This window comes from Muscardinus avellanarius (genome assembly GCF_963383645.1).
Source record: "Muscardinus avellanarius genome assembly, chromosome: 13".
In the NCBI taxonomy this organism is placed as follows: Eukaryota; Metazoa; Chordata; class Mammalia; order Rodentia; family Gliridae; genus Muscardinus; species Muscardinus avellanarius.
Genome location: NC_137799.1, coordinates 93,813,532 through 93,840,244, shown reverse-complemented (window position 1 = coordinate 93,840,244; position 26,713 = coordinate 93,813,532). Strand labels below are relative to the sequence as shown.

The 26,713-nt window shown below is 54.5% G+C and overlaps 1 protein-coding gene across 1 annotated transcript in view; it reads left to right on the top strand.

The window, feature by feature from the left end:
- The window catches only part of IPPK (inositol-pentakisphosphate 2-kinase), a gene marked incomplete at its 3' end in the record, with an annotated part of 46,532 nt that overhangs the window by 6,772 nt on the left and 13,047 nt on the right, over window positions 1–26,713 (top strand). The window contains exons 2-9 of the mRNA XM_080709447.1: window positions 7,587–7,634; window positions 9,652–9,747; window positions 12,445–12,511; window positions 13,530–13,651; window positions 15,312–15,401; window positions 21,141–21,199; window positions 23,095–23,167; window positions 25,257–25,530. Coding sequence (XP_080565573.1) covers window positions 7,587–7,634; window positions 9,652–9,747; window positions 12,445–12,511; window positions 13,530–13,651; window positions 15,312–15,401; window positions 21,141–21,199; window positions 23,095–23,167; window positions 25,257–25,530 — 829 coding nt within the window. The remainder of the gene's footprint in view (window positions 1–7,586; window positions 7,635–9,651; window positions 9,748–12,444; window positions 12,512–13,529; window positions 13,652–15,311; window positions 15,402–21,140; window positions 21,200–23,094; window positions 23,168–25,256; window positions 25,531–26,713) is intronic.

Here is a 26,713-nt window from a genome sequence, read left to right as displayed (position 1 = left end):
TATTTATTTATTTATTTTTTTACCCAGGGCTTTTCCGGCTATCCTCCCAAACCTATTTTATACTTCATTTGGAAACAGGATCTCACTAAGTTGCTGAGAGCCTCACTCAGTAGCTGAGGCTGGCTTCGAACTGAGCAATCCTCCTGTCTCAGCCTCCCAAGCGTGGGGATTACAAGTGTGTGCCACCATGCCTGGCTTGCTTTATTTATTTATTGTGTACTACTGATGGAACCCAAGGGCCTTCTGCCTTTGGGCTACACCCCCAGACCTATTTTATATTTTATTTGGAAACAGAGTCTCACTAAGTTGCTGAGAGCCTCACTAAGCTGCTGAGGCTGGGTTCAACCTGTGATCCTCTTGTCTCATCCTCCCAAGTGCTGGAATTACAAACATGTGCCAGCATGCCTGGCTTTTTCGCCCAGATTTTAAAATGGATTCTTGCTATGTTACCCAGGCTGGCTTCCAACTCCTAGGCTCACTCAAGCGATCCTCCTGCCTCAGCCTCCAGAGTAGTTGAGAGTACAGGCATGTAGAACCATACCCAGTTTCTTTTTAGTTTTTTTGCAGTACTGGGGATGGAACCCAGAGGCATTTTACCTCTGAGCCACATCCCTAGCCCTATATTTTATTCTTTATTTTGAAACAGGATCTCACTGAGTTGCAAAGGGCCTCACTAAGTAGCTGAGGCTGTCCGTGAACTGTGATCCTCCTGTTTCAGCCTCCCAAATGCTGGAATTAATAAGCATGTGCCACCACACCTGGCTTTCTTTTATTTATTTATTTATTTATTTATTTATTTATTTATTTATTTATTTATTTATTTTCAGGTGTGGGGATGCAACCCAGGGACATTCGATATCCAAGCTATGACCCCTGCCCTATTTTTTATTCTTTATTTTGAAACAGGGCCTCACTAAGTTCCTGAGAGCCTCCTAAGTAGCTGAGGCTGGCTTTGAACCAGTGCGATCCTCCTGTCTCAGCCTCCAAACTACTGGGATTACAAGCATATGCCAGGAGGCCTGGCTAAAAATATTCTCCAAATTTGCTCCTGAGTATGAAGAGAGACTGGGAGGTCAGCTCAGAGGCAAATGTGCACTTAGCATGCTTGCTCCCCAGCACCGGGGGAAAATCAGGAGAAAGCATTAATTTTTTAAAAGTGCGTATTTTTTATTTTTTAATTTTTTAAATTTATTTATTTTTGGTGGTACTGGGGTTCCTGGAAGCCCTTCTACCTCCGGGCTACACTCCCAGACCTATTTTTACATTTTTATTTGGAAACAGGGTCTCCTAAGCCAGCGCGCATGGCAGGCTTCGAACCTGCGCGATCCTCCTGTCTCCGCCTCCCAAGCGCGGGGATTACAAGCGTGCGCCACCACGCCTGGCAAAAGTGCGTATTTTTTAATCTAATTTTTGCTGTGATAGTCTCAGTAAGGAGATAATTAGAAATGATGAAATGAGCCAGGAGTGGTGGCCCTTGGGAGGCTGAGACAGGAGGATCACTCAGGTTCGAAGCCAGCCTCAGCTACTTGGTGATACCCTGTTTCCAAATAAAGTATAAAATAGGTCTGGGAGTATAGCCCGGAGGTAGAAAGACCCTGGGTCCTCCAACCCCCCTCCCCCAGTACCACACACACACAAAATTATGAAATAGAGAATTTATACTAAAGATGTCAATGACAAATAATTTGCATAGCTTGGGTGGAAGGCAGTTGGTTAGTACTGTAGGAACGTTGTAGATTGTACTTTTTTTTGTGTGTGTGTGTGGTCCTGGGGATGGAACCCAGGGGCTTTCTACCTCTGGGCTACACTCCCAGAACTACTTTTTATATCTTATTTTAGAAACAGGCTCTCTCTAAGGTTGCTGGGAGCCTCACAAAGCTGAGGCTGGCTTTGAACCTGCGATCCTCCTGTCTCAGCCTCCCAAGGGCTGGGATTACAAGTGAGCGCCACCACGCCCGGCTGTAGATGGTACTTTTTCTGGAGGTGCCAGGAGTCGATGTTCTCTGGTTTGTCCAGCCGTGTTCCCAAGCCCTGGGCCCTCACTGCAATCGCCCTGCCTTGGTCTTGCCCCTAGCATGTTTGGCAGAGCGACACGTCCTGCGTCTGGTGTTGGGGTGTCCTCGCGGGTGGGGCTGTTGACGCGGCTGCAGAGCCGTGCAGAGCCGTGCGTGTGGCCCCCCACGCCTGCTGCCAGTGTTAGGAGTGATCGGTTTCCACCTTCCGCTTGGTGATGCCCAGCCCAGCGATGCTGGCGTGTGCCCTGTGCAGTGCTCCTCTCTCTTGGCTTTGCCTCCTCCCAGGTGATGTGGCCCCCCCCTCCCCGCCCTCCTCCCCGCTCATGGGGATGCGGCTCCCCAGTGACCCACTGCAGGGAGGGAGCCCGAGGAGGCTCCTTGGTGCGTCTCTGGCTCCAGCTGTGCGTTAGTGAGTCCTGCGGCCTGCTCACTGCTGCCAGCCTTTAGAGCTGCCCCTGTCCCATCATCCTCCCGTGCGCCCGGGGGCCTATCGTTAGGGGATGTTCTTAGCCGGGTCTGCTGGCACACACCTAGAATCCCAGTACTTGGGGGTCTGAGCCAGAAGGACAGCAGGTTCCAGGCCAGCCTCCGCAGTTCAGAGCAAGGCCCTCAGCAACTTAGTGAAACCCTGTTTCAAAATACAAAATAAAATAGGGCTGGGTGTAGCTCAGAGGTAGGATGGCTCTGAGTTCTGCCCCAGCACCAGAAGAAAGGTGTGTTCTTTCACTCTGCCCCCACTGTCCTCCCTGTGCCCACGGCGGCCCACACCTGCACTCTCTCCAGCCCTGCACAGATGGCTGGGAGGTGGAGCTGAAGCCGCCGGAGCTTGGTAAGGTGCCAGGCTGGGCGAGGCGCCGGCCCGTGTGCCCTGCGGCCTGACCCTTCCCTCTGCGGACTGGTGCAGCCCTGCCCACCCGCCGTTGCTGGCTGCGTCTCAGGGATCAGCGTGTGGCATCTGTCCACGGGAGCCCCCTCGTGTGGTGCGTGAGGAGGCCTGCAGTGCGGCCCCCCATGAGGTAGAGTCGGGATCCCTGGGCTCCTGCCCAGGAGTAGGCAGAGCACTCTGTGGGGACCTGGCTGCACCCTGAGGGCCACACCTGTGTTATTGGGTTTTTACTCCTGCCTTCCCTGGGGAGTGGCCTAATCTCAGCTTCTGGGGTCTCCTGACCTCTCTCCACGCTCCTCCCTGAGATGGGAGAACTGACTTATCAGAGGATGGGGCAGGGCTTTCCAGAGTGCCTCAAGGCAGGGCAGCCCCTCCCTGTTCATTTTACTAAAAGACATTAATTTTATCCAGTGTGGGTTTGGGTCTTTGTGTGCGTGCGTGTGTGCGTGTGTGTGTGTTCTGGGGATTGAACCCAGGAGCTCCAACCTCAGCCCCCCTTTTAATTTTAATTTTTATTATTTACTTATTTAGTGGTACTGGGAGTGGAACCCAGGGGCTTTCTGCCTCTGGGCTACACTCCCAGACCTTTTTGTTTGGAAACAGGGTCTCACTAAGTTGCTGAGAGCCTCACTAAGTAGCTGAGGCTGGCTTGGAACCTGAGGGATCCTCCTGTCCTAGCCTCCCAAGCGTGGGGATTAAAGTGTGCGCCACCACGCCCGGCTTCATTCAGGTGTTCTTAGTGTCGGTTCTCGTTTTCTAGAAGGAGACTTCTTGGGTGACAGCTGGGAGGCTGAGCCGTGGCACACGGACGTGGTAGTTCAGGACACCCTGGAGGGGCGCTGGAAAGGGACCTGGCAGGCTGGCAAGGTCTGTGCCCACACCGTCCGCCAGGGCTCACCGGCTTCCTCGCTGACCGGGAATGCTCCTGTGACTCGCCCTCCCCGTCCTTCTCGGGGCCACGTGGCTGCAGAAGTGTGTTGTACAGCTCACGGGTCTCCTGGGGAATCAGGAGGCCCTGCTTCCCACTGGGCGCTGCAGAGCCCGTGGGTGAGCGAGCTCAGCTGTGGCGGAGGGCGGCCGCTTGGGGCACAGAGTGAGCGCTGGTGTTGCAGGCGCCGGCAGGGCGGCAGCACTGTCCTTACTGCCTTCTTCAGGATCTCCCTGGGAAACTTACTAATTTTCCTCCTCGACGCACATTGGAGCATCAAGTGCTGCTGTCAGTGTGGGCAAGCTTACCACTTTTTTTTGTTTTGTGGTACTAGGGGTGGAACCCAGGGGCTTTCTGAGGCCACACTCCAGACCTATTTTATATTTTATTTGGAAACAGGGTCTCACTAAGTTGCTGAGAGCCTCACTAAGTACCTGAGGCTGGCTCCGAACCTGTGCGATCCTCCTGTCTCAGCCTCCCAAGGGCGGGGATTGCAAGTGTGCACCACCACGCCCGGCCAGCTTACCACGTTTAGTGTCCAGTTGTTGCAGGGACTGACTGGGGGTGGTTATTGTGTCCAGGTGAGGACACAATAATAATCCTTTTTAGACGAGTGAGATCTGGGCGTGGTGGCACATGCTTGTAATCCTAGCATTTGTGAGGCTGACACAGGAGGATCATGGTTCACGGACAGCCTCAGCTACTTAGTGAGGCCCTTTGCAACTCAGTGAGACTTTCTTTCTTTCTTTCCTTCTTACTTTTTTTTTGTACTGGGGATGGAACTCGGGCATTTTACCTCTGAGCTATACCCCCAGCCCTATTTTTTTTTTTTTTTTTTTTTGGTGGTAATGGGGTTTCTGGAAACCCTTCTATCTGCGGACTACACTCCCAGACCTATTTTTATATTTTTATTTGGAAACAGGATCTCTTAACCAGCAAGTCTGGCTTTGAACCTGCGCAATCCTCCTGTCTCTGCCTCCCAAGTACTGGGATTACAAGTGTGTGCCACCACACCTGGTTGAGACCCTCTTTCAAAATAAAGGATAAGAAATAAGCCAGCTGGGCATGGTGGCGCATGCTTGTAATCCCAGCATTTGGGAGGCTGAGACCGGAGGATTGTGGTTTGTGGACAGCCTCAGCTACTTAGTGAGGCCGTCCAGACCCTGTTTCCAAATGAAGAATAAAAAATAGGTGTGGGGGTGTTGCTTGGAGGTCGAATGCCCCTGGGTTTCATCCCCAGACCTGCAAAAAAAAAAAAAAAAAAAAAAAGCCGGGCGTGGTGGCACACGCTTATAATCCCGGCATTCAGGAGGCCGAGACCAGAGGCTTGCAGTTTGTGGATAGCATCAGCTACTTAGTGAGGCCCTCTGCAACTCAGTGAGACCCTGTTTCAAAAAAAATAAAATAATAGTGTAGGGGTATAGCTTGAAGGTTGAATGCCCCTGGGTTTCATCCCCAGTGCCCTCCCCCTACACACACACACAAAAAATCAAGTATCTACGTACCTACATACACATAGACGTAACATAAAGTTAAAAAGAAGAGGAGGGACTCGGGACCAGGAAGCTCCACCCAGCAGCTGGGTTTCGAGCCGCAGCGGGCATTGTCTCTGAGCGGCAGGCCTGTCCCCTCACTGTGGGCCTTTGTGCTTCTCAGGCAGCTCTGCTCTAGAGCGCTGTGCTTTCTGAGCTTCCAGGTAGCCCCCTGCCCCGTCCAGGCCAGAGGGTTCTACCAGGGCACCAGGCAGCACCCACCTCCATCCCCGTACGTGCAGGCACACTCTCCTTCCCACGCAGATATATGTTCTTATTATGTCTGTTGCAGGAATTCACATGAACAAAAGTTATCGTGGTTATTGTGACCAGGTAAACTTGTGCAGAATATCCTTTCAGACTTTCTCGCACATTTTTTTTTTTTTTTTTTTTTTTTGCGGGTCTGTTGATGGAACCCAGGGGCATTCGACCTCTGAGCTACACCCCGTACCCTATCTTTTATTCTTTATTTTGAGACAGGGTCTCACTGAGTTGCAGAGGGCCTCACTAGGTAGCTGAGGTTGCCTGCTAACCGCAGTCCTCTAGTCTCGGCCTCCCAAATGTTGGGATTACAAGCGTGCGCCACCATGCCTGGCTGATCACACACATTTTTTTCTTTTCTTTTTTCTTTTTTCTTTTCTTTTTTAGTATTGGGGATTGAACCCAGAGAGCATTCAACCTGTGAGTTATACCCCTATCCCCATTTTTTTTTAAATTTTTTGGTGGTACTGGGGTTCCTGGAAGCCCTTCTCCCTCTGGGCTACACTCCCAGACCTATTTTTATATTTTTATTTGGAAACAGGGTCTCCTAAGCCAGCACGCGCGGCTGGCTTCGAACCTGCGCGATCCTCCTGACTCCGCCTCCCAAGCGCGGGGATTACAAGCGTGCACCACCACGCCCGGCCCCCATTTTTATTTATTTATGTATTTATGTATTTTGTGTGTGGTACTGGGGATGGAATCCCGGAGCCTTCCTCCTCCAGGTTATACTCCCAGACCTATTTTTTATGTTTTATTTGGAAACAGGGTTTAAGTTGCTGAGAGCCTCACTAAGTAGCTGAGTGGCTTCAAACCTGTGCGATCCTCCTGTTTCAGCCTCCCAAGTACTGAGATTACAAGCATGTGTCACCATGCCTGTCTAAAAGTTTTAATTTTAAAAACCTAAAATTGAAGTGCTATAAAAAAGTGCTCAGAGGCTGGGCGTGGTGGCGCACGCTTGTAATCCCAGTACTTGGGAGGCTGAGACAGGAGGATCACAGATTCACGGACAACCTCAGCTACTTAGTAAGGCCCTCTGCAATTTAACAAGACCCTATTTTAAAATAAAGCATAAAAAAATAGGTCTGGGAGTTTAAGCTGGAGGTGGAATGCCCCTGGGTTCCATCCCCAGTACCACAAAAATAAAAAAAGAAAAGTGCTCAGAGCCAGGTGTGGTGGTGCCTGTAATCCCAGTGCTTGGGAGGCTGAGACAGGAGAATCACAGGTTCACGGCCAGCCTCAGCAACTTAGAACCTGTTTCCAAATAAAAAATAAAATAGGGCTGGGGGGTGTACCTCAGAGGTAGGATGTCCTTGGGTTCAAGAAAAAGTTCTCAGATGCTAAGAGTTTAGCTTAACTGCCCTAGAGTAAATGGACCCATAATCCTATGACCAGTCTCTTCTAGAAATTTCCTTGGGGCCATCTGGCCTTCCTGAGGAGTCGCACCAGGTGCTAGTGTTGCCTGTTTTTCATACTTTGTATAAATACATGTGTGTATATGTGTGTGTGTGTGTGTGTGTGTGTGTAAACTTGTTACCTAAAGGTGTTCCACGGCTGCAGTATCCCGCTGCTGTTGAACATTTTAGATTGTTTCTGTCTTGCTTGGAATTGTATAAACAGTGCTTTTAATGAAGTAGCTGAAGTTTGTATTTAACCATCCCATTACTGATGGAGTTATTGGCTGCTTCTGTTTTATTTGGAATTATAAGCAGTGCTCGTTTGGGATTATAAGTAGCAGCTAACGTCTTTTGAGCTTCTTTAATTATTTCCTTAAGATAAATAGGCACGTGCAGGCTGGGTCAAAGGCCACTGGTTGCCCTGTTGCCCTTGCCCCCGGCAGTGGCCCCACCCTAGCCCTCCCTACCCAGCGCCTTCCCGTGGCCTAGTCTAGGGACCCCCACCCTGCCCACTGACCTCTGTGCCTGGGTGTCGGGTGATACTAATCGGACTTCGTTTTCCCCCAACAGCGCTGTGTAGTTCTGCGTTTTCTGAAGTTTCCTCCAAACAGGAAGAAGGTAAGATCGGAGGGTTGGCCACTCAGCTATTACAACATTCTTTCAGAAGACCCCAGCTTCTTTTCCCGGTGCAGAAATATGAATGCCAATTGCAGAAATGTAAACTCGGGAGGTGCAGCGCGCACGTGGGGCCCTCGTTCCCGATGTCGACCCACGTTTCGCTGCGTGTCGCCCTGGCGGGTCTGTGGGCTGAGCGGGAGCTGCCTGCGGGGCCTGCTCGGAGGTCCTGTTTTAGGGAAGCCCGGGGTCAGTCTGGGCTCTGTCTTACACAGTCCCTCTGTGCTCCCCCCGAACGCCCGTGGAATGAGGGCTGTGAAAATAGTGTGTGGCGCCCGGCAGACAGTCTGTGCTCTGGTGAAAGCTGCAGAAGGCCTGTCAGGTGGGTGGTCAGGTTTCTGTGACCAAGCAGTTCAGACGCAGTGCCCTGGGGCACCCCAGGGGACAGCTGTGGCCACATCTCAGCCCTGACTTGCCGTGCCTGTCTCCCTTGGGCTGTCTCCCAGCTGGTCACCGGATCTCCCTGTTCCGTCCCAGCATACCCCGCGGGGAGGCTGAGACACCTGCCGAGGCCAGCTGGGTGTGGGTGGGGGCACTGACTGGCAGGGAGGGCGGCCCTGCGGCGGGCACTGGCGAGTTGAGGGCTGTTGAGTCACCTCACTGGGAAGCCGTGTGCTCAGAGTCTGGAGGTCGTAGACCGCTGGGACACTGGCGGGTGGAGGCGCATGCACCTCACAGGCTTGGCTTCCCAGGAGAGGGGGAAGGTGGAACGCTGCTTCGGGTGGGGGCCACCCTGGGATTCGAGGGTGGGCTGAGCAGGTAGCCTGAGCATCCTGCGCTCTGCCTCAGCTGCTAAGGAGAGATGGCCCCAGGTGTTCTCTTCAGGGGACTGTCCATCCTCCGGTGCCCCTGTGCCCCTGTCCAGTGACTCACTGCCCAGCACACACCGCCGTGGTGGATCCGGCCTTCCTGTGTGGGCTGACATGGGGCGTCTCCCGGCCGGCGTCTACACCACACGTTCCTTAAGTAGCGCAGTGGCCCCCGATGTGGTCGTTCTCTGTTGCCCAGCTGGGCTTTTGCCAGGAGCTGTGTCATGGCTGCGAGCCACTGGGTCTATCTGGGGTTTTCTGCCAGGCTGAGTTCTGGCGTGATCTAGTTGCAGGAGCCACGGGACATCTGCATGTGCTTTGGCTGTGCAGGGCACAGCTGGCTACGGCTGGGAGGTTCTCCTGTGACTCGGACGCAGGGTGGGCTCAGTCCCGGGACCTTCCTGAAGGCAGCTGGGGTGCTGGGCACTTCCAGCCTGGATGAGCCCACAAGCACAGGTGGTCCTACAGGCCTGTGAGACCCCGCCAGGCCAGCCTCACGCACGCCACAGGGCGGACGCGTCAGCGTCAGCGCCGGTGCAAGGCGCCGGAGTGACTTCCCGCCCAGACTCACTTGCTCGGGCACCTTTAAAAACCTCTGTCTGGCCAGCGCAGTGGTGCACGCCTGCAGTCCCAGCAGCTCAGCAGGCTGAGGCAGGAGGATCACAGGTTCGATGCCAGCCTGTGCACTTTAGTGAGACTCGGACTCAAGAAAAATAAGAAGGGCTGGGGAGGTAGTTCAGAAGTAGAACGCTAGCCGGGCGTGGTGGCGCACGCTTATAATCCCCGCGCTTGGGAGGCGGAGACAGGAGGATCGCGCAAGTTCGAAGCCAGCCGCGCTGGTGTAAGAGACCCTGTTTCAAAAATATAAAAAAAAAAAATAGGTCTGGGAGTGGAGCCCGGAGGTAGAAGGGCTTCCAGGAACCCCAGTACCACCAAAAAAAAAAAAAAAAAAAAGAAGTAGAACGCTTGAGGGCCTGCGCCAGCTCCCCAGCACTACAAAAAGAAAGGAGGGAAGCCAGCCTCTGTCTGCAGAGAAAAGACTTCAGACCTGCCTGGGCCGCAGGTGCTCCGGTGGGGCCGCTGCCCTCGCTGGCGTGAGGGGTTTGCGGCCTTGCTGGCTCCGCCCTGAGGCCTACGCTTGTCTCTTTCAGGCCTCGGAGGAGATCCTGCAGCACCTGCAGAACATAGTGGACTTTGGCAAAAACGTCATGAAGGAGTTTTTGGGGGAGAACTGTGTTCACTGTGGGGTAAGTGCCCTCCTCATGCTGTCTTGGCTCGCAGGCAGCTTCCGCACGGACGTGCTGGCGTCTGGGCGGCCATTGGAGCCCGGCGGCCCAGTCAGTCGAGCACCTTCTCACCCGCCTTGCCCGTGGCGGCTGGGATGCTGCCCGTCCTGTTTTCTAGTGAGGACCCTAAGGTTCAGAAGGGGCCGCTCACCCCGCCTCGCCCGCAGGGCGCGGGCTCAGTGAGCGAGAGGGAAGCCTTCCCCTCACCCCACCTGGAGGCCTCAGCTGCCTCGCCGGTCTTAGAAGGAGGAGGGGAAGCAGAGAGTGGCCCCGGCCGCTGCCTGCCTGTGCTCCGTGGGGACAGCACCAGGGCCCCAGGCCACCTGACTGCCCTCCAAGCAGAGCCCCAGGCCTGGCCCACGCAGCCCTGCCTGTTCTCAGCTGCTGAGAGTGCAGAAGCCACGCCCGGCCACGGCGGCGGCAGGGTCTGCTCGAGGTTGGGTGCCGTGGAGGCCTAGATTCCCCGTTCTGCTGGAGGTTGGGGGCCGCAGGGGCCTCGATCCCCGCCTGAGCCCCCCGTGGGGTCTGCTCGAGGTTGGGTGTTGCGGGGGCCTCGATCCCTGCCTGAGCCTCCCGTGCTGTGTGTTGGCATACACCTGGCTGTGTTCTCTGCGCAGCGTCTCATTGTCCCTTCAAGGATGGTGGCGTCTAGAGGCCCTTGCTCTTCTTGGTGTCAGGCGTGGCTCCAGGAGCCTCCCGTGAGCATCCCCTCCAGCTGCCCCAGTGCCTTGAGCAATGGGCTGTCACTCGTGTGATTCAGGACAGCAGTGCTAGCCAACCTGAAAGGGGAGGGCAGCTGAGACATCCCAAGGGTGCCTACTGTTGGCTTTTTTTTTTTTTTTTTAAATACTGGGGATTGAGTGTTCTACCTGTAAGCTACACCCAGCCCTTTATTTGTTTGTTTGTTTATTATTTTATTTATTTAGTTTTTTGGTGGTACTGGGGGTGGGATCCAGGGGCTTTTCTACCTCTGGGCTATACTCCCAGACCTATTTTATACTTTATTTGGAAACAGGGTCTCACTAAGTTGCTGAGAGCCTCACTAAGTAGCTGAGGCTGGCTTTGAAACTGTGCGATCCTCCTGTCTCAGCCTCCCAAGTGCAGGGATTACAAGTGTGCACCACCACGCCCGGCTTTATTTTTATTTTTATTTTTTATTTGGAATCAGGATCTCGCTAAATTGATTCCACCTGCACTCAGTTGCTTCAAGCCTGCGATCCTGTTGTCGCAGCCTCCCGAGTGCTGGGCTTCCAGGTGTGGGCCGCCATGCCTGGCATCTTGGGCTTTTGAACATCTCTTTCCCTCTTGCCCTTGTTTGGCCTTACCTGATTTAGTGCTTAGTTTCTAGGACTCCCCTATCATCAGCTGGCACGTGTTTAGGTGAACGCAGGTGAAGCTGGTGGGGGCTTTAGGGGAGGGCACGGGGCCAGTGGGGAAGGCTGGGCTCCTGAGGGCGGGGCCTGCCGTTCTGCCAGCCTGGAGCCAAAGAGAGGGGAGATGGGAGCGGCGTGGCTTAAATAACATTCCTGTCTTTGGGAAATTGCGAAGAAGCTGAGTGGAGAGAAGCGTTGGATGTCAGGCTCGGGCACCCCTGTGGCTGATGCCCCGACACAGGCGTGCGCGCCATCTTGCCCGAGGCTAGCCTGGCTGACCACTATGCCTGGCTCAACCTGGACATGGTTTTTGTTTTTTGTTTTTGTGGTACTGGGGATGGAACCCAGGGGCATTATACCTCCAAGCTCCACCTCCTGCCCTATTTTTATTTTTTATTTTGAAACAGGGTCTCACTAAGTTACAGAGGGCCTCACTAAGTAGCTGAGGCCGGGCGTGAACCTGCGGTCCTCTGATCTCAGCCTCCCCAGTGCTGAGATTACAAGTGTACGTCACCATATCCGGCTCTGGGCGTGTTTTGAAAATCATAGACCAAGCTGGGAGTGGGGGCACGTGCCTCCCATGGACTTGGGAGGCCGAGACAGGAAGATCACAGGTTTGAGGATAGCCTTAGCAACCTAGTGAGATCCTGTTTTAAAAGAAAAATAAAGGAAGGGCTGGGGGAGTAGCTCAGAGGTAGAATGCCCAGAGTTGAATCCCCAGTACTACAAAAAAAAAAAAAAAAGAAAAAGAAAAATGCTTTTATTTCCAAAACCATTGTGTGTGTGTGTGTGTGTTACTGGGAATTGAACCCAGGGGCATTCTACCTCTGAGCTTACACCCCAGCTCTTTATTATATTTATTTATTTATTTTTATTATTATTATTATTATCATTAGTGGTACTGGGGTTCCTGGAAACCCTTCTACGTCCAGGGTATACTCCCAGACCCATTTTTATATTTTTATTTGGAAACAGGGTCTCTTAAGCCAGCGGGGCTGGCTTTGAACCTGCGTGATCCTCCTGTCTCCGCCTCCCAAGCGCGGGGATTACAAGCGTGCGCCACCACGCCCGTGTATTTTTTATTTTGAAACAAGGTCATTAAGTTGCTGAGGCTGGACGCCAACCTGTGATCCTCCTGTCTCAGCCTCCCAAGTACTGGTTTAATTTTTTTATTGTGATAAGATACACATGGCATTTTCACTTTCACCACGTGCAGGCGCACAGTTCTGTGGCGCTAATTCTTTTGGTCACGTGACCCATGCTAGTTTCTGTTTTTTTCTTACAGGAAGTTGTTCACCTGCCTTTAGAGTTTGTGAAACAGCTGTGTTTAAAGATACAGTCTGAAAGACCAGGTAAGGCTATCTAAGGAATATTGTTTGTGATTTTAAAAATGCCATTTGAAAAGTGTTTGAAGTGGCTGCCCCGGTTAGGTACCAGCAGTTCTCAGCAGTTCTGTTGCCAGAAACCTCTCTGTCCCCACGCTCGCCTCCCCCAGCCCTGTGCCCGCCTTTCCGGCCCCCACTGGTATCCTTATGGGCAAGAACCAAAGCCCGTGCGTTCAGTGTGGAAGTCTGTCTTCCTCGAGTCTAGCCGTGTCACGAGGGAAGGCCGGCCTCTGTCAGATTGCTTCCTGGCTGACTTGGGAGTTGGAGACGCAGTGCTGGGCCCGGGTCTGACCGCGGGGAGCGGCTGTGCTGTGGGGCCGGGTGGGTGCCGGCCCGTGGGTCCAGCCCTGCCCCCGCATTTGTGCTGCTCACCCCGCCCCTCATCACAGCCCCCTGAAGGGCCGCTGCTTCCCAGTGGCAGGACTCTGCTGCTCCCCAGAGCGACGGAGGGCGCAGGCCGGCCCAGCCGCCCTGGCTCCACCCCACTGCGCTGCGGCAGACATGTGTCGAGGCACGCTTGCCTGCTGGGAGGCGAGGGTGGGAGGGGGGGCCAAGGCTCCCCCTGCTGCCTGGGCAAGGGGCAGGGCGAGGGGCCTCCCTGAGGGCACCGTGCCTGCTGCTCGTGCCCTTTCTCAGTGCTGATGCTGGCTAGAAGGACCTAGACCTGACTGCTGCCCTCGCGGTCATAGCTCAAGATGGAACTGGGGAAAGGCGCAGGGCCACAGCCAGAGGCCCGGGGTCCCTGGAACAGGGCATGGGCAGCGTGTGTGCCGGCACATCCTGGGTGCTGCTCCAGGCAGCTCCCGGGCCCAGAGGCCTGAGCGTGCTGGCCGTGGCCTGGCCCAGCAGGCCCGCCACTGTTCTGTCCCGTGTCCTTACACACCCAGGTGGAGATGAGCTCCTCCCTGGGCTCAGAGCGGCCTCTGAACCCCTTGAGGCGGACCCTCCCGTTGGCCCTCGGCTGTGACCCTGGCTTGTCTTCCAGAGTCTCGCTGTGACAAGGACCTGGACACCCTCAGTGGCTACGCTCTGTGCCTTCCCAACCTCACCCGACTTCAGACCTACCGCTTCACCGAGCACCGGCCCATTCTGTGTGTGGAGATTAAGGTGAGCTCCCGTGGCGGGCGACGCGAGTGCGGGGAGCCCTGGGCCACCGGGGTCCACGCGACGTCTGCTCCATTACAAGCTCAGCCCCTTCCCGGGGACTCGGTGGCTCAGCCCTTTCAGAGCTGCCCCCGCTTCCCATGAACTCGGTCCCCGGGGAAGCTGCCGGCTGGGACAAGCCCTGGCCCAGGCACACCAGAGGAAGTGCTGGGTGCTCCTCTGTGCCCCATTTTTCTTGGGGTGCATCTTCTGCTCCCAGGTGCCTTGGCCATGGGGCAACCATTGTGGTGCAGAGACCCAGTTCCAGGGTGTGTTTTTTTTTTGGTAGCGCTGGAGATTGAACCCAGGGCATTCTACCTCTGAGCTATACCCCCAGCCCTATTTTATTATTTTTTTAAATTTTGAAACAGATCTCACTAGGTTGATGAGCGTCTCATTACTTGTTGAGGCTGTCCTTGAATCTCAGATCCTCCTGTCTCAGCCTCCCAGTGCTGGGACTGAAGGCCTGTGCCACCCCTGGTTCCCGGGGCTCTTTAGCCCTCAGACTCCGCCTCCTGTGTGGGAGGGCCTTTCCCAGACGCCTGCGCGTCATGCTCAGAGGTTTCCTGTTGGATGGATGCTGGCAGTCGGGGCTGGTGAAGGGCAGGGCCCCGGCCTCAGCTGCCCATAGCAGAGCGACGGCCCAGATCCTCCGGGAGTCTCCCCACGGTGCGGCTCTCTCCTGTCCTCGTCCTCCTGCCCCTGCGTGACCCGGGTCGTGCCTGGGCCAAGCACCTGTGCTGCTCCTGAGCGGTGTCTCAGCAGGTTCTCTAGCCCCTGACTGAGCTCAGGCCTCTGTGCTGCTCGTGCTCAGAGGACAGCGGCTTTGGAAGGCCGCGGGCCCCTGCCGTCTGGAGCCAGTGCCGCTGCCGGCGGGAGCAGTGGCTCTGCTTCTTGGAGCCGGGCGCCCTGGGGATCTTCACCCTCCTAGCCTGCCAGTTGTGTTCTGGAGTGAAAGCGCAAAGCTGCAGGGGATGGTGCTACCTCTGTAATCCCAGTCCTTGGGAGGCTGAGACAGGAGGATCACAGATTCAAGGCCAGCCTTAGCAACTTAGCAAGGCTCTCAATAACGTAGCTGGACCCTATTTCAAAACCAAAAATAAAAAGGGCTGGGACAAGCGGGGCGTGGTGGAGAACGCTTGTAATCCCTGCGCTTGGGAGGCTGAGACAGGAGGATCGCGCAGGTTCGAAGCCAGCCTCAGCTACTTAGTGAGGCTCTCAGCAACTTAGTGAGACCCTGTTTCCAAATAAAATATAAAATGGGTCTGGGAGTATAGCCCGGAGGTAGAAAGCCTCTGGGTTCCACCCCCAGTACCACAGTACCACCAAAAAAAAAAAAGGTCTGGGTCTGTGTCGTGGAGGTGGACTGCCCTGCCTTCAGTCTGGAAGGAAAGGAGGGTGGGCCAGCAGGAAGCTGTGGGCTGGCCCTCAGGCCTGGGCTCCGGAGGTGGAGGCGGAGCCTCGTGCTGTGGCGGGGACGCGTGGCCGGCGATCTGGATGTGGACACAGCTGCCCGATGCTTCTCCTTGGCCCCCCTGGCTCTCCGCCATCTCATAGGCAGCGATGAGTGTGTTTAGAGCGTGCGATTTCTCCCTGCACACTTTTTTCTTGTTTATTTTAACAGCCAAAATGTGGGTTCATTCCTTTCTCGAGTGACGTTACCCATGAGATGAAGCATAAGGTGTGCCGCTACTGCATGCACCAGCACCTCAAGGTGAGAGGGCGCGGCCCGCGGGAGGGCCGGGAGGGGCCCGCGCGCCACCCCAGTGCATGCTGCCTGCCCACTTTCCATCTCACAAGTAGTTTATATTCACTTTAAGAAAATTAAGATACAGGACTGGGCGTGGTGGTGCACGCTTGTAATCCCAGTGCTTGAGAGGCTGAGACAGGAGGGTCGCAGGTTCAAAGACAGCCTCAGCAGCTAGTGAGACAGTCATCAACCCAGTAAGATCCTGTTTCAAAATAAAAATAAAAAGAGCCGGGCGTGGTGGCGCCAGCTTGTAATCCCCGCTCTTGGGAGGCTGAGACAGGAGGATCGCGCAGGTTCCAAGCCAGCCTCAGCTACTTAGTGAGACCCTGTTTCCAAATAAAGTATAAAATAGGTCTGGGAGTATAGCCCGCAGGTAGAAAAGCCCCTGGGCTCCACCCTCAGTACCACCAAAAAAATAAAAAATAAAAAAAATAGGGAAGGGGATGTAGCTTAGGGGTAGAATGACCCTGGGTTTAAAACCCTAGTGCTGGGTGTATTCATTCGAGTCACCCCTCCATGCCAGTCTGGTATGGAGCTCTACCTATCCTCTGTATTTCTATCTTTTAATACACTTCTTTAAGTCTTCAAAAAATAAATAAATAAAAAAAAACGAAACCCTAGTGCTATGAAACAAAAAAAGATAAAATTCGTAGACTGTTCAGCTCCCTCTTTTGGTCTCGGTAACTCAGTGGGTTTTGCTCTCTTCACAGGCTTGTGCTATTACAATCCGCTTCTGTTTCCGGAATGTTTTCATCTCCCCAACAAGCAGCCCTGTCCCTCCTAACAGTCGCTGTCCACCCCTCCACTGTCCACCTCCTGTCTTCTGGGTTTCACATCAGTGCGGTTCTGTAACACGTGTTCTTTTGGGATTGGGTTTCCACTCTGCTTTGAAGTTGGTCCCTGCTGAGGAGTGTGCCTGGCACTTCTTCCCTCTTGGGCTTTTCTTATTTATACAGTATGCCACTGTATGAACGTACGGCGTTTGGGTTATCTGTCTGCTGAATGGCATTCCAGCTGTGGGTCATTTTCGCCTTCAGCTCTTGTGAATCGTGTCGCTATAAACATCTCTCTGCATGTGCTTGTTTGAGTCTGTTCTCAGTTCTCTTGTGTAGATTCCTAGGTGTGCAGTTGCTGGTCTTAAGGTAATCCTGTGTTTAACTGTTTTTTTTTTCTTTTTTTTTTTGTCATACTGGGGATGGAACCCAGGGGCATCCCACCTCCAAGCTACACCTAGCCCTTTATTTTATTCTTTATTTTGAAACAGGGACTCACTAAGTTGCCGAGGGCCTCCCTAAGTATTGAGACTTGGCTGTGAACCTGCGATCCTCCTGTCTCAGCCTCCCAGGGACTGGGATCACGAGTGTGCACCACACCTGGCCTGTGTTAGTAACAAGCCACAGAGTATTTTCCATAGCACCTGGACCATTTTGTATTCCTGCCAGCAGAGTGCGAGTGTCTTGCTTGCTTCTCACCAGCACTTGTTATTGTCTGTTTCTGTAGTTAGCCATCTTAATGGTATGAGGTGGTATCAGTTTGCATTTCTTTACTGTTAGTGATGTTCACTGATTTTTCACATGCTTATGGTCATTTTATATCTTTGGAGAAATGTGTATTCAAGTCCTTTGCTTAATTTTTTCTTTCTTTTTTTTTTTTGATACTGAGGATTGAACCCAGGGGTCTTTTACCTCTGAGCAACACCTCCAGCCCTATTTTATTTTTATTTTTCTGTGCTACTCTGGCTGTGCAGTGGGTGCTCCTTGCTCGCGATCCCACCGTGGCTCGTAGCCTCCACTGCTTGTCCTGTAGTCCTGCACAGCAGTTGCCGCTCCAGGTGGTATCTCGCGTGATTCTGGCAGTCAGGTGTGATAATACGGAGAAAATTATGTTTAATAACTGGGGCGACTGGAGAGGAGGCAGCTTGACAATCCTGGCCTCCTGCAACCAGCACTTTACTTTTTTAGAAGATTTAAACAAATTATTTCTAAAATTGATTAAAGGGCAAGACAGTCATGAGTTTAGGGTTACAGGCCAGCTTTGGGGAGAGGCAGTCAGTTTAGGGAGAGACACACTTGGAGGAAGGAAGAGGAAACGTTACTGAAGGAGAAGACATGAGTGACCACACTGTTACCGATACCAGGTGCCTTGGAATTTGTCCACTTGCGGACTAATCCCACCCAGCCAGTATCATGCACTCAGCTTGAGCTGGCTCAAGTGGTGATCTCAGTGTGTGGGCCTGAGACGGCTCCCAGAGGGATGGAACCCCGGGACATGCTACCTCTGGGCTAGACCTCTAGCCCTATTTTATTCTTTTATTTTGAAACGGGGTCTCACTGAGTTGCATGGGGCCTCGCTCAGTGGCTGAGGGTGGCCTCAACCCTGCGACCCTCCTGACTCAGTCTCTCAAGTACTGGGATTACAGGTGTGTGCCACGATGCCGGTTCGTTAGCCTATCTTTTTTTTCTTTTTTGTTCCTCCAAACCGCACCCCCCCCCCCAGCCTAGTTTTATTTTTGAAATCTTCACTGAGTGGAAGAGGCTGGCTTTGAATCTGTGACCCTACTATCAGTCTCTAAGTACTGAGATTACAGGCGTGCATCACCATGCCTGGCCTCCATTTAAAAAAATTGGATATTTTTGTTATTTTGGGATATATTGGATATTTTTGTTATATTTTGTCATTCTCTCCATATGTTTATGTGTGTGTATATTTATTTATTTATTTATATGTTAAATATATGGATATATTTAACTTTGGCTGTTTATTTCTGGATATTTTATTTTTTTGAAATATTGCAAATGGAATTTCTCCCTTAATTTTCTTTAAAGTTTGCTAAACTGGGCATGGTGGTGCAAGCTTGTAATCCCAGCATTCGGGAGGCTGAGAAAGGAGGATCATGGTTCCTGGCCAGCCTCAGCTACTTCGTGCGGCCCTTTGCAACTCAGTGAGACGCCGTTTCAAAATAAAGAATAAGTCAGGCGTGGTGGTGCACGCTTGTAATCCCTGCGCTTGGGAGGCGGAGACAAGAGGATCGCATAGGTTTGAAGCCAGCCTCAGCTACTTAGTGAGGCTTTCAGCAACTTAGTGAGACCCTGTTTCCAGATAAAATATTAAAAAAAAAAGGTCTGGGAGTATAGCCCGGAGGTAGAAAGTCTCTGGGTTCCACCCCCAGTGCCACCAAAAAAAAAAAAAAAAAAAGGATAAAAATAGAGGGCTGGAAGCTGGGCATGATGGCGCACGCTTGTAATCCCCGCGCTTGGGAGGCAAAGACGGGAGGATCGCGTGGGTTCGAAGCCAGCCACGCTGGTTTAAGAGACCCTGTTTCCAAATAAAAAGTGTAAAAATAAATAGGTCTGGGAGTGTAGCCCGTGGGCGTGTAGCCGGGGGTGTAGCTCGGAGGTAGGATGCCCCTGAGTTCCATCCCCAGTACAGGGGGGATAAAAAAAGCGTGGAACCGGTAAATCTTCCAGTCTTTGCGAAGGAGATCTGTGTATGTGTTGGAGCCCACTTAAACCTCAGCAGGGTAGTAGAGAACTCTGCCGCAGCCTTCGCGTCCACAGAGCCTCAGGTGAGCACTTAGCGCCTCTTCCCAGGGACGTGCTAGGGTACGTTGGTGCTTCTTAGTACCTCTGACATCTCAGTGCTCAACAACTTTCCTTTTTAGCTTTAGATTGGCTTATTGTTTGCTTTAACTGTGTGTGTGTGTGTGTGTGTGTGTGTGTGTGTGTGTGTGTGTGTGTGTTACTGGGGATGGAACCCAGGGGCATTCTATCTCTGAGCTATACCCCCAGCCCTATATTTTATTTGGAAACAGGGTCTCACTGAATTGCAAAAGGCCTCACTAAGTAGTCGAGACTGTCCATGAACTTTGATCCTCCTGTCTCCGCCTCCTGAGTGCAGGGATTACAAGTGTGCGCCACCATGCCTGGCTTTTAACTTTAATTTTTGGTTCTGGGGGTTGAACCCAGGGGCATTCTACCTCTGATCTACACCCCCAGCCCTATTTTATATTCTTCAGTTTGAAATAGAGTCTCACTGAGTTGTGGAGCACCTCACTAAGTGGCTGAGGTTGGCCGTGAACCTGTGATCCTCCTGACTCAGCCTCCCCTGTACTGGGATTACAAGCATGTGCCACCACGCCTGGCTCTCAGCCCTGCTTTTTATTTAGTTTTTGAAACAGGGTCTCACTAAGTAATGGAGGGCCTTGTTAAGTAGCTCACTAAGTATGCCTGGTGCTGTATGATAGATTTTTTTTTTCCTTTTTTTTTCTTTTTTGGTGGTACTGGGGTTCCTGGAAGCCCTTCTACCTCCAGGCTACACTCTCAGACCTATTTTATATTTTTATTTGGAAACAGGGTCTCCTAAGCCAGCGCGGCTGGCTTCGAACCTGCGCGATCCTCCTGTCTCCGCCTCCCCAGCGCGGGGATGACAAGCGTGCGCCACCGCGCCTGGCCTTGTATGATAGATTGCTAAGAAGTACTTTTTTAAATTTTTTTTGCAGTACTGGGGATGGAACCCAGGAGCATTCTACCTCCGAGCTATGCCCCAGCCCTATTTTTTATTCTTTATTTGGAAACAGGGTCTCACTGAGTTGCAAAGGGCCTCGCTAAGTAGCGGAGGCTGGCTCTGAACCTGTGCGATCCTCCTGTCTCAGCCTCCCAAGCGCGGGATTATAGACGTGCGCCACCACGCCCGGCAAGAAGTACCTCTTATAAGAAGCAGTCCTTCATCCTGTAGCTGATAAGATACGACACTGTGTGAACTCACTCACCTGCCTTCCCGCCCATCCTGCGGCGTGCATGGTTCCAGACTCCTCATGGCGTGGAGTGTGCTCGAGGGGCTGAAGGGCTCCGTCCCTCCACACGCTCAGGGGTAACGTGCGTGCGCCTGCACTTGTGAAGGTGCCATGTGCACCTGCTCTGCCAAGTCCTCTGTTTTAAAGCAGGACCTGAGGATGGCTGGCTGTGTATTATTCTTTAAGGCTCTTTTCCTTTGGTTCTGGGAATTGAACCCAGGGGCATTCTACCTCCAGGCCACACCCCTACACCCCAAGCCTATTTTTTATTTTGAAACAGGGTCTAAGCTGCTAAGGCTGTCCTCAAACCTGCTATACTCCTGTCCCAGCCTCTCAAGTACTGGGATTATAGGTGTGTGCCACCATGCCTGGCTGCGTTTAAAATATTGTTATTATTTTTTTGCGGTATTAGGGATGGGACCCAGGGTCATTCTACCTCTGAACTACACCCCCAGCTCCATTTTTTTTTATTCTTTATTTTGAAACTGTCGTACTGAGTTTCAAAGGACCTCACTTCACTTAGTAGCTGAGGCTGTCCACGAACAGCGATCCTCCGGTCTCAGCTCCCCCATGCTGAGATTACAGGCGTGCCCACCACGCGCGGCTGCATTTTAAAGTTTGATGGTTACCGCAGAAGGTTGTGCCAGTCCGTCATCCTACTGGAAGCTGAAATAACTTAGTGAACAGCATCCTGTCCGTTCCTGGGGACACGGAGGCTTGTTCTCGTCCCCGCAGTTTAGCCATGGAGTTTTCAGTTGCTGGCTGTCTTCCTGCTCACTTGGAGGGCAGGGCCGCCGGGGACCTTCCTGTCGGGTGGCACAGCCATCCGCGTGCTCACTAACGCTGGCACCGTGGTGGCACCGGCGGTCACCGCCAGCCACTCATCCGACGCTCTCATTGTGTACCAACAGGTCGCTACTGGGAAGTGGAAGCAGATAAGTAAATACTGCCCCCTGGATCTCTACTCAGGGTAAGCGTGTGCCCCGGGGCTCGCGAGTGCGGGGCTGGCCTGGAGTGCCGGGGTATTTGTGGGGGGCCTGGGGCATGTCTGTAGACATTCACCATGGGGGCTGTTCTGTGAGGTGAGGACTGGGCTGGGTTCTGTGCAGTGAGGGGATGGGTGTTCTGTGAGGTGGGGAAGGTGGGTGTATTTCTGAAGTGTTGGCAATGAGCGAGAATCTGTGAGGTGGGGGTGTTTGGGGGTATTCTGTGAAGTGAGGGTTGACAGGGTGTTCTGTGAGGTGGGGGTGTTTGGGGTATTGTATGAGGTGGGGATGTTTGGGGGTATTCTGTGAAGTGGGGTATTGACGGTGTTCCATGAGTTAGGGGTATTTAGGCATGTTCTGTGACGTGGGAGTATTTGGGGTATTGTGTGAAGTGGAGATATTTGGGGTGTTGTATGAGGTAGGGGTGTTTGGGTGTTTGGAGCGTTCTGTGAGGTGCGGGTATTTAGGCATGTTCTGCGTGGTGGGGGTGTTTGGGGTTTTGTGTGAGGTGGGGATGTTTGGGGTGGGGGTGTTTGGGGTGTTCTGTGAAGTGGGGGTGTTTGGGGTGTTCTGTGAGGTGGGGGTGTTTGGGGTGGGTGTTCTGTGAGGTGGGATGTTGACAGTGAGTGTGCCCAGGGTGTTCGTGGTCAGGAAGATGTTGTGACCTGGGGCCTCAGCAGTAGGCGCTGCAGGCATCGCTATCAGGTACCAGGGGAAGGCTGGCAGGGCGGAGGCCAAGAGAGAGAGGCTGCCGTCAGCCGGGCCCTCTCCCTGGCTGGCCGCACACCCAGGAGGGAGGCAGCGCCAGGCCGTGCGTTTGTGAGCCTTTGCTGTCCTGCCCCGGGACCCCAGCTGATGCCGCCGTGGGGCGGCTGGCGGGTGCCTCCTCTTGCGCGTGCTGTCCCCCTCTGCTCCAGTGCCCTGCCTCGTAGGTGGCTTGGCACTAACCCCGGGCACGGCTGGGCACAGTCATCCCTGCGGTGCTGTGGGTAGGTGGTGTTGCCAGCGTTCCCAAACAAAAGCATCATTGTCTTTGGAAGTTAGAAAGTTCAGGATCAAGTGTTGAGGGTGCCTATGCCAGAGAGCACAGTGTGGCGTCGGAATCGGGCAGCAGAGTGGTTTCCTGAGTCACATGTTGAGTGTTGACGCAGTTTGTGGTGGTGGACATCATTGTTGAGAATTTCAGCTGAAGCCCTGGTCAGGAGCCTTCCCCAGGCTGTGCAGATCGCAGCCTTTCCAGAGTACCCTTCATGCTGGTGGTGTGCTCTCCCCGGCAGTGACCTTGTCAGTGACCTTGGACAGGGCGCAGTGTCCTGCAGCGTCTTCGCCTGGGGCTGAAGGGCGAGCGGCTGGGGACGGAGCTGGAGGCCTCTGCAAGGAAGGGGCTTTGGGTGGGCGAGTGAGGACCGAAGGAGCAGGGGCCCAGGCTCTGTGCACTCCCAGGGACCCATAGTGGGTCTTGTGCTGGCCTTTGGAGGGGCAGGCCTGGGGGCCCAGGGCCAGGACCCTACTTCCTTCATTGTGCACAGGGGTGGTGAGGGGAAGGCGTCAGTGGTACTGGGTGGCTCAGCTGAGCCTTTGCAGGTGCTCATGTGGAGACCAGGGCCATCAGCTGCCTGTCTTTTTATATTTACCTTTCTTGTGGTCCTGAGGATTGAACCCAGAGGCATTCTATTTACAGGCTATATGCCCAGACCTATTTTTATTTTTATTTTGAAACGGTCTTGCTCGCTAGGTTGCTGGGAGTCTCACTACTTGCCGAGGCTGTTCGAGAACCTGCGATCCTCTGTCTCAGCTTCCCACGCACTGGGATTCTAGGCGTGCGCCACCATGTCCGGCTTCTAGCCACTTACAGCGTGCCAACATTTGCCCCTTTCAGAAACAAGCAGAGGATGCACTTTGCCCTGAAGAGCTTGCTGCGGGAGGCGCAGAACAACCTGAAGATCTTTAAGGTGAGAGAGGCTCCCACCTCACGGAGGTCTTGGGGCGTTCTCCACACTGCTGCCTCACCGGGCCCGGGGCCCGCCAGGCTGGTTCTATAGTCCTCACACCGGTTGCCCGCCCTCCAGCGACCCGGGTGGTGTGACGTGACCCCTGCGGGGTCTGTCTCTGAGGTGCTAGCGGGCACACTCTGGACAGGACAGCCTGGGCAGTGTCCAGGGCCGCTCCAGCAGGGCTGCTGACTGCCGGGTACAGCCCGGCTGCTCAGCTCAGCGCATCTATCTGAGGCTCCCTGTCACCACGGGCTGGCCTCGGGCGCCGGCCTGCCATGGAGGTGGTGCCTGGGCTGGGTGCGGATGGAGCTAGGAGGCGGGCATGGTGGGTGAGGTGGGGCAGGCCTGGCCTGGGCTCAGGTTTCAGGTTCATGTTGGAAGTGTGTCCCTGGGATCCCTTGGCCACGCCCTGGTCCTGACCTCCCCATGGGAGCTGGGCCTTGGCCTGCGGAGGCCACTGGTGACTTGGAAGCCCTGTCCTCTCTCTCGTGGCCTGCTCTTGACCGTTGCCTCGGTGCAGCGCAGACTCTCCCTTCACCTTCCCAAATTCAGACATGGAGGACCTATTTCAAAGGCAGGTTTCACTTGAATTCTAAAGGGCTTCAGGAACTTGATAGTTAAACCCTGAAGACCCGCCCCTTCGTGTGGTGTCTGTGACACTGACGTTCCTGGCTCCCTGTCACCCCTAACTTAACATCCCCGGCCCGGCACCCTGACCATCTGCGCTTTCTGTAAGGTCAGCGTGGGAAATCCGAAGGGTTTCTGAGTGTTTTACAAAGAGATGGACCAAGTGGCATGGAAGAGCTTTTCAAACCGCAGATGGCGGTGGTGCCTCCTCCTTCCCAAGCACCGCCGGCTCCGTGAGCAGCTCTGACTCTCGGGCCTCGCTGCCCTCCAGCTCCTCACCAGACCCGGTGAGGCAGACCGCTCCAGGGCTCCCGTCGGCCAGCCTGAAGCTGCATGGTAGTGGGGTCCCCGCCTCGGACACGTGGCGAGAGGCGTGGGCAGTGCGAGGGCGCAGACGCTGTTGCGGACCAGGTGCTTGGCTCTGCCAGGCCCACAGAGGCCCTTGTGCAGCCGAGTTGTGCACAGCGCCGTCTGCTGGATTCCACAGCACACTGTCCTGCACATCTGCACCTCTGACTCTGGGGTGGAGGCCCTGCTGGGAGGACTCCCTCCGTCACTGAGGACCTCAGCTGTCACCCGACCCTACTCCGGCCTCCCTCTCTTGAGTCCTGCCCGGCATGGCTGGCCGGGTTCCATCATGTCTCTCATGACAGGTCTGGCAGCACCAGAGAGGTGCCCAGGATCCAGGGCCGGCCTCTGTGGCTGCAGCTCCAGGGCCCCTCGGTTTAACGTGGCTGCTCGTCCCCTGGCCGTGTCCGAGGCGGGGCCTGGTCCTGGCCTGAGTCTAGGCTTGGCGGGGCAGGCCTGCTCCTGGCTTCTCGGTGCCTGCACCCTGTGAGCAGAGCATGGCTGAGGTGATACCACAGCGCTTCTGTAACGTGGCCTTCCTGCTGGCCATACTGGCCACCGCGTGGAGGACTGTGGGGCTGCCTGGCGTCCCACACTCTCTCAGATGGAACATTAGGCTCAACGGGCCTCGTGCTCATGGGGTCAGCTCTGGCTTGGGGTCTTCCCAGCGAAAGCCCCATGCCAGGCACTGGGCAGAGACGTCCCGCTGTGCCCTGGGATAGCTGAGTGGGGCTGACCGAAGCAGCTTCTTGCCAGGCCCTGGGAAGAAGGCAGGGCGGCCTCAGGTGTGAAGGCGCCACGCGGTGACCCTGGTGCTCCTCCGCCGGGGTCTGGTGTCTTTGGGAGCGTGCTCTGTGCTCAGCATCTCCCTGTGGCTTCCAGACCCCGCCGTATGCTGCGCCCGTTGGGCCAGGGCGCCGGGCTCCGTCTTGAACTCTCTTCCTCTTGGTGTTTGGGCTGCCTGGTGGTCGACGGCCAGGCAGAGGGTGGGCTGGGGCGTGTGTGCCGTGAGGCAGCCCCGGTGTTTTCCTACCAGCCGCGCACCACGTGTCTCTCTCTCTCCCACCTGAAGAACGGCGAGCTGATTTATGGCTGCAGTGACGCGCGGAGCCCCGTGGCTGACTGGAGGGAGCTCGCACACCACCTCAAGCCCTTCTTCTTCCCCTCCAACGGCCTGGCCAGCGGGCCCCACTGCACGCGCGCTGTGATCCGGGAGCTGGTGCATGTCATCACGCAGGTTCTGCTCAGCAGCCCCGAGAAGGGCCGGGCCGGCGCCCTAGGGCCTGGGCCCTGGGGCCCACGTGTCTGCGAAGCCAGCCCTTTCAGTAGGAGCCTGCGCCGACAAGGTAGGCCCGGCTTCCTGGGGCGGGGCCACGGGGCCGCAGGCCTGCCAGCTCCCAGGCAGCAGCAGGCTGGAGCCCGCGCGGCACTCTCTGGCCCGGCTGGCATCATGGGTGTCTGGGCCCCAGAGCAAGCCTTGCCGTCAGCCAGGAGGGACCCTTCGCTGGGCTTGGAAAGATGGCAGGAAACGTCTGGCCGCAGCGCGTTCTCTGGAATGCTGCCCACACGGTAGCGTGTCCTCTCCAGGGCTCACAGAGTGTTTTTGACCATGTTGTCTCTTTGGTCTGCATTGCAACCCTGGGGCCCGGCTCCCAGCAAACTGTTTCTTTTTCTTTTTTTTTTTTTTTTTTTTTTTTTTGGTGGTACTGGGGTTGGAACCCAGGGGCTTTCTACCTCTGGGCTATACTCCCAGACCTATTTTATACTTTATTTGAAAACAGGGTCTCACTAAGTTGCCGAGAGCTTCACTGAGTAGCTGAGGCTGGCTTCGAACCTGTGTGATCCTCCTGTCTCAGCCTCTCAAGCGCTGGGATTGCAAGTGTGCCACCATGCCTGCTCGGCAATGTTTCTTATACAAGGGAACTGAGGCTGTGGTGAGGCGCAAGCAGTGGGGAAAAGACACAGCTCACAGGGCTGGGTGTCGATCGTGGTCCCCGCAGGCGGGCATGAACCAGGCCCTGCCACTGCCACTGGGCCACACGTTTGAGGTCACATGAGCTGGGCCGTACATGCCGCTGGGGGATTTGGAGGTGGCTCTGGGCCATCAAGACCCCTGGCTTGGCCTTTATGCTGCCCCTCTCCCCTGCCAACTTTTCCTTACAACAGCTGAATCTTGTGGGCTTATTTTTTGTTGTTAAAAACATGATTCCTGGGCCAGGTGTGGTGGCACACATTTGTAATCCCAGCATTCGGGAGGCTGAGACAGGAGGATTGTGGTTCGCGGACAGCCTCAGCTGCGACTTAGTGAGGCCCTCTGCAACTCAGTGAGACCCTGTTTCAAAATAAAGAATAGAAAAATAGGGCCGGGAGTATAGCTCAGAGGTAGAATGTCCCTGGGTTCCATCCCCAGACCTGCAAACAAACAAACAACACCGTCCCCCATGATTCCTGAGCTGGGCGTGGTGGTGCACGCTTGTAATCCCAGCATCAGCTGCTTAGTGAGGCCCTCTGCAACTCAGTGAGACCCAG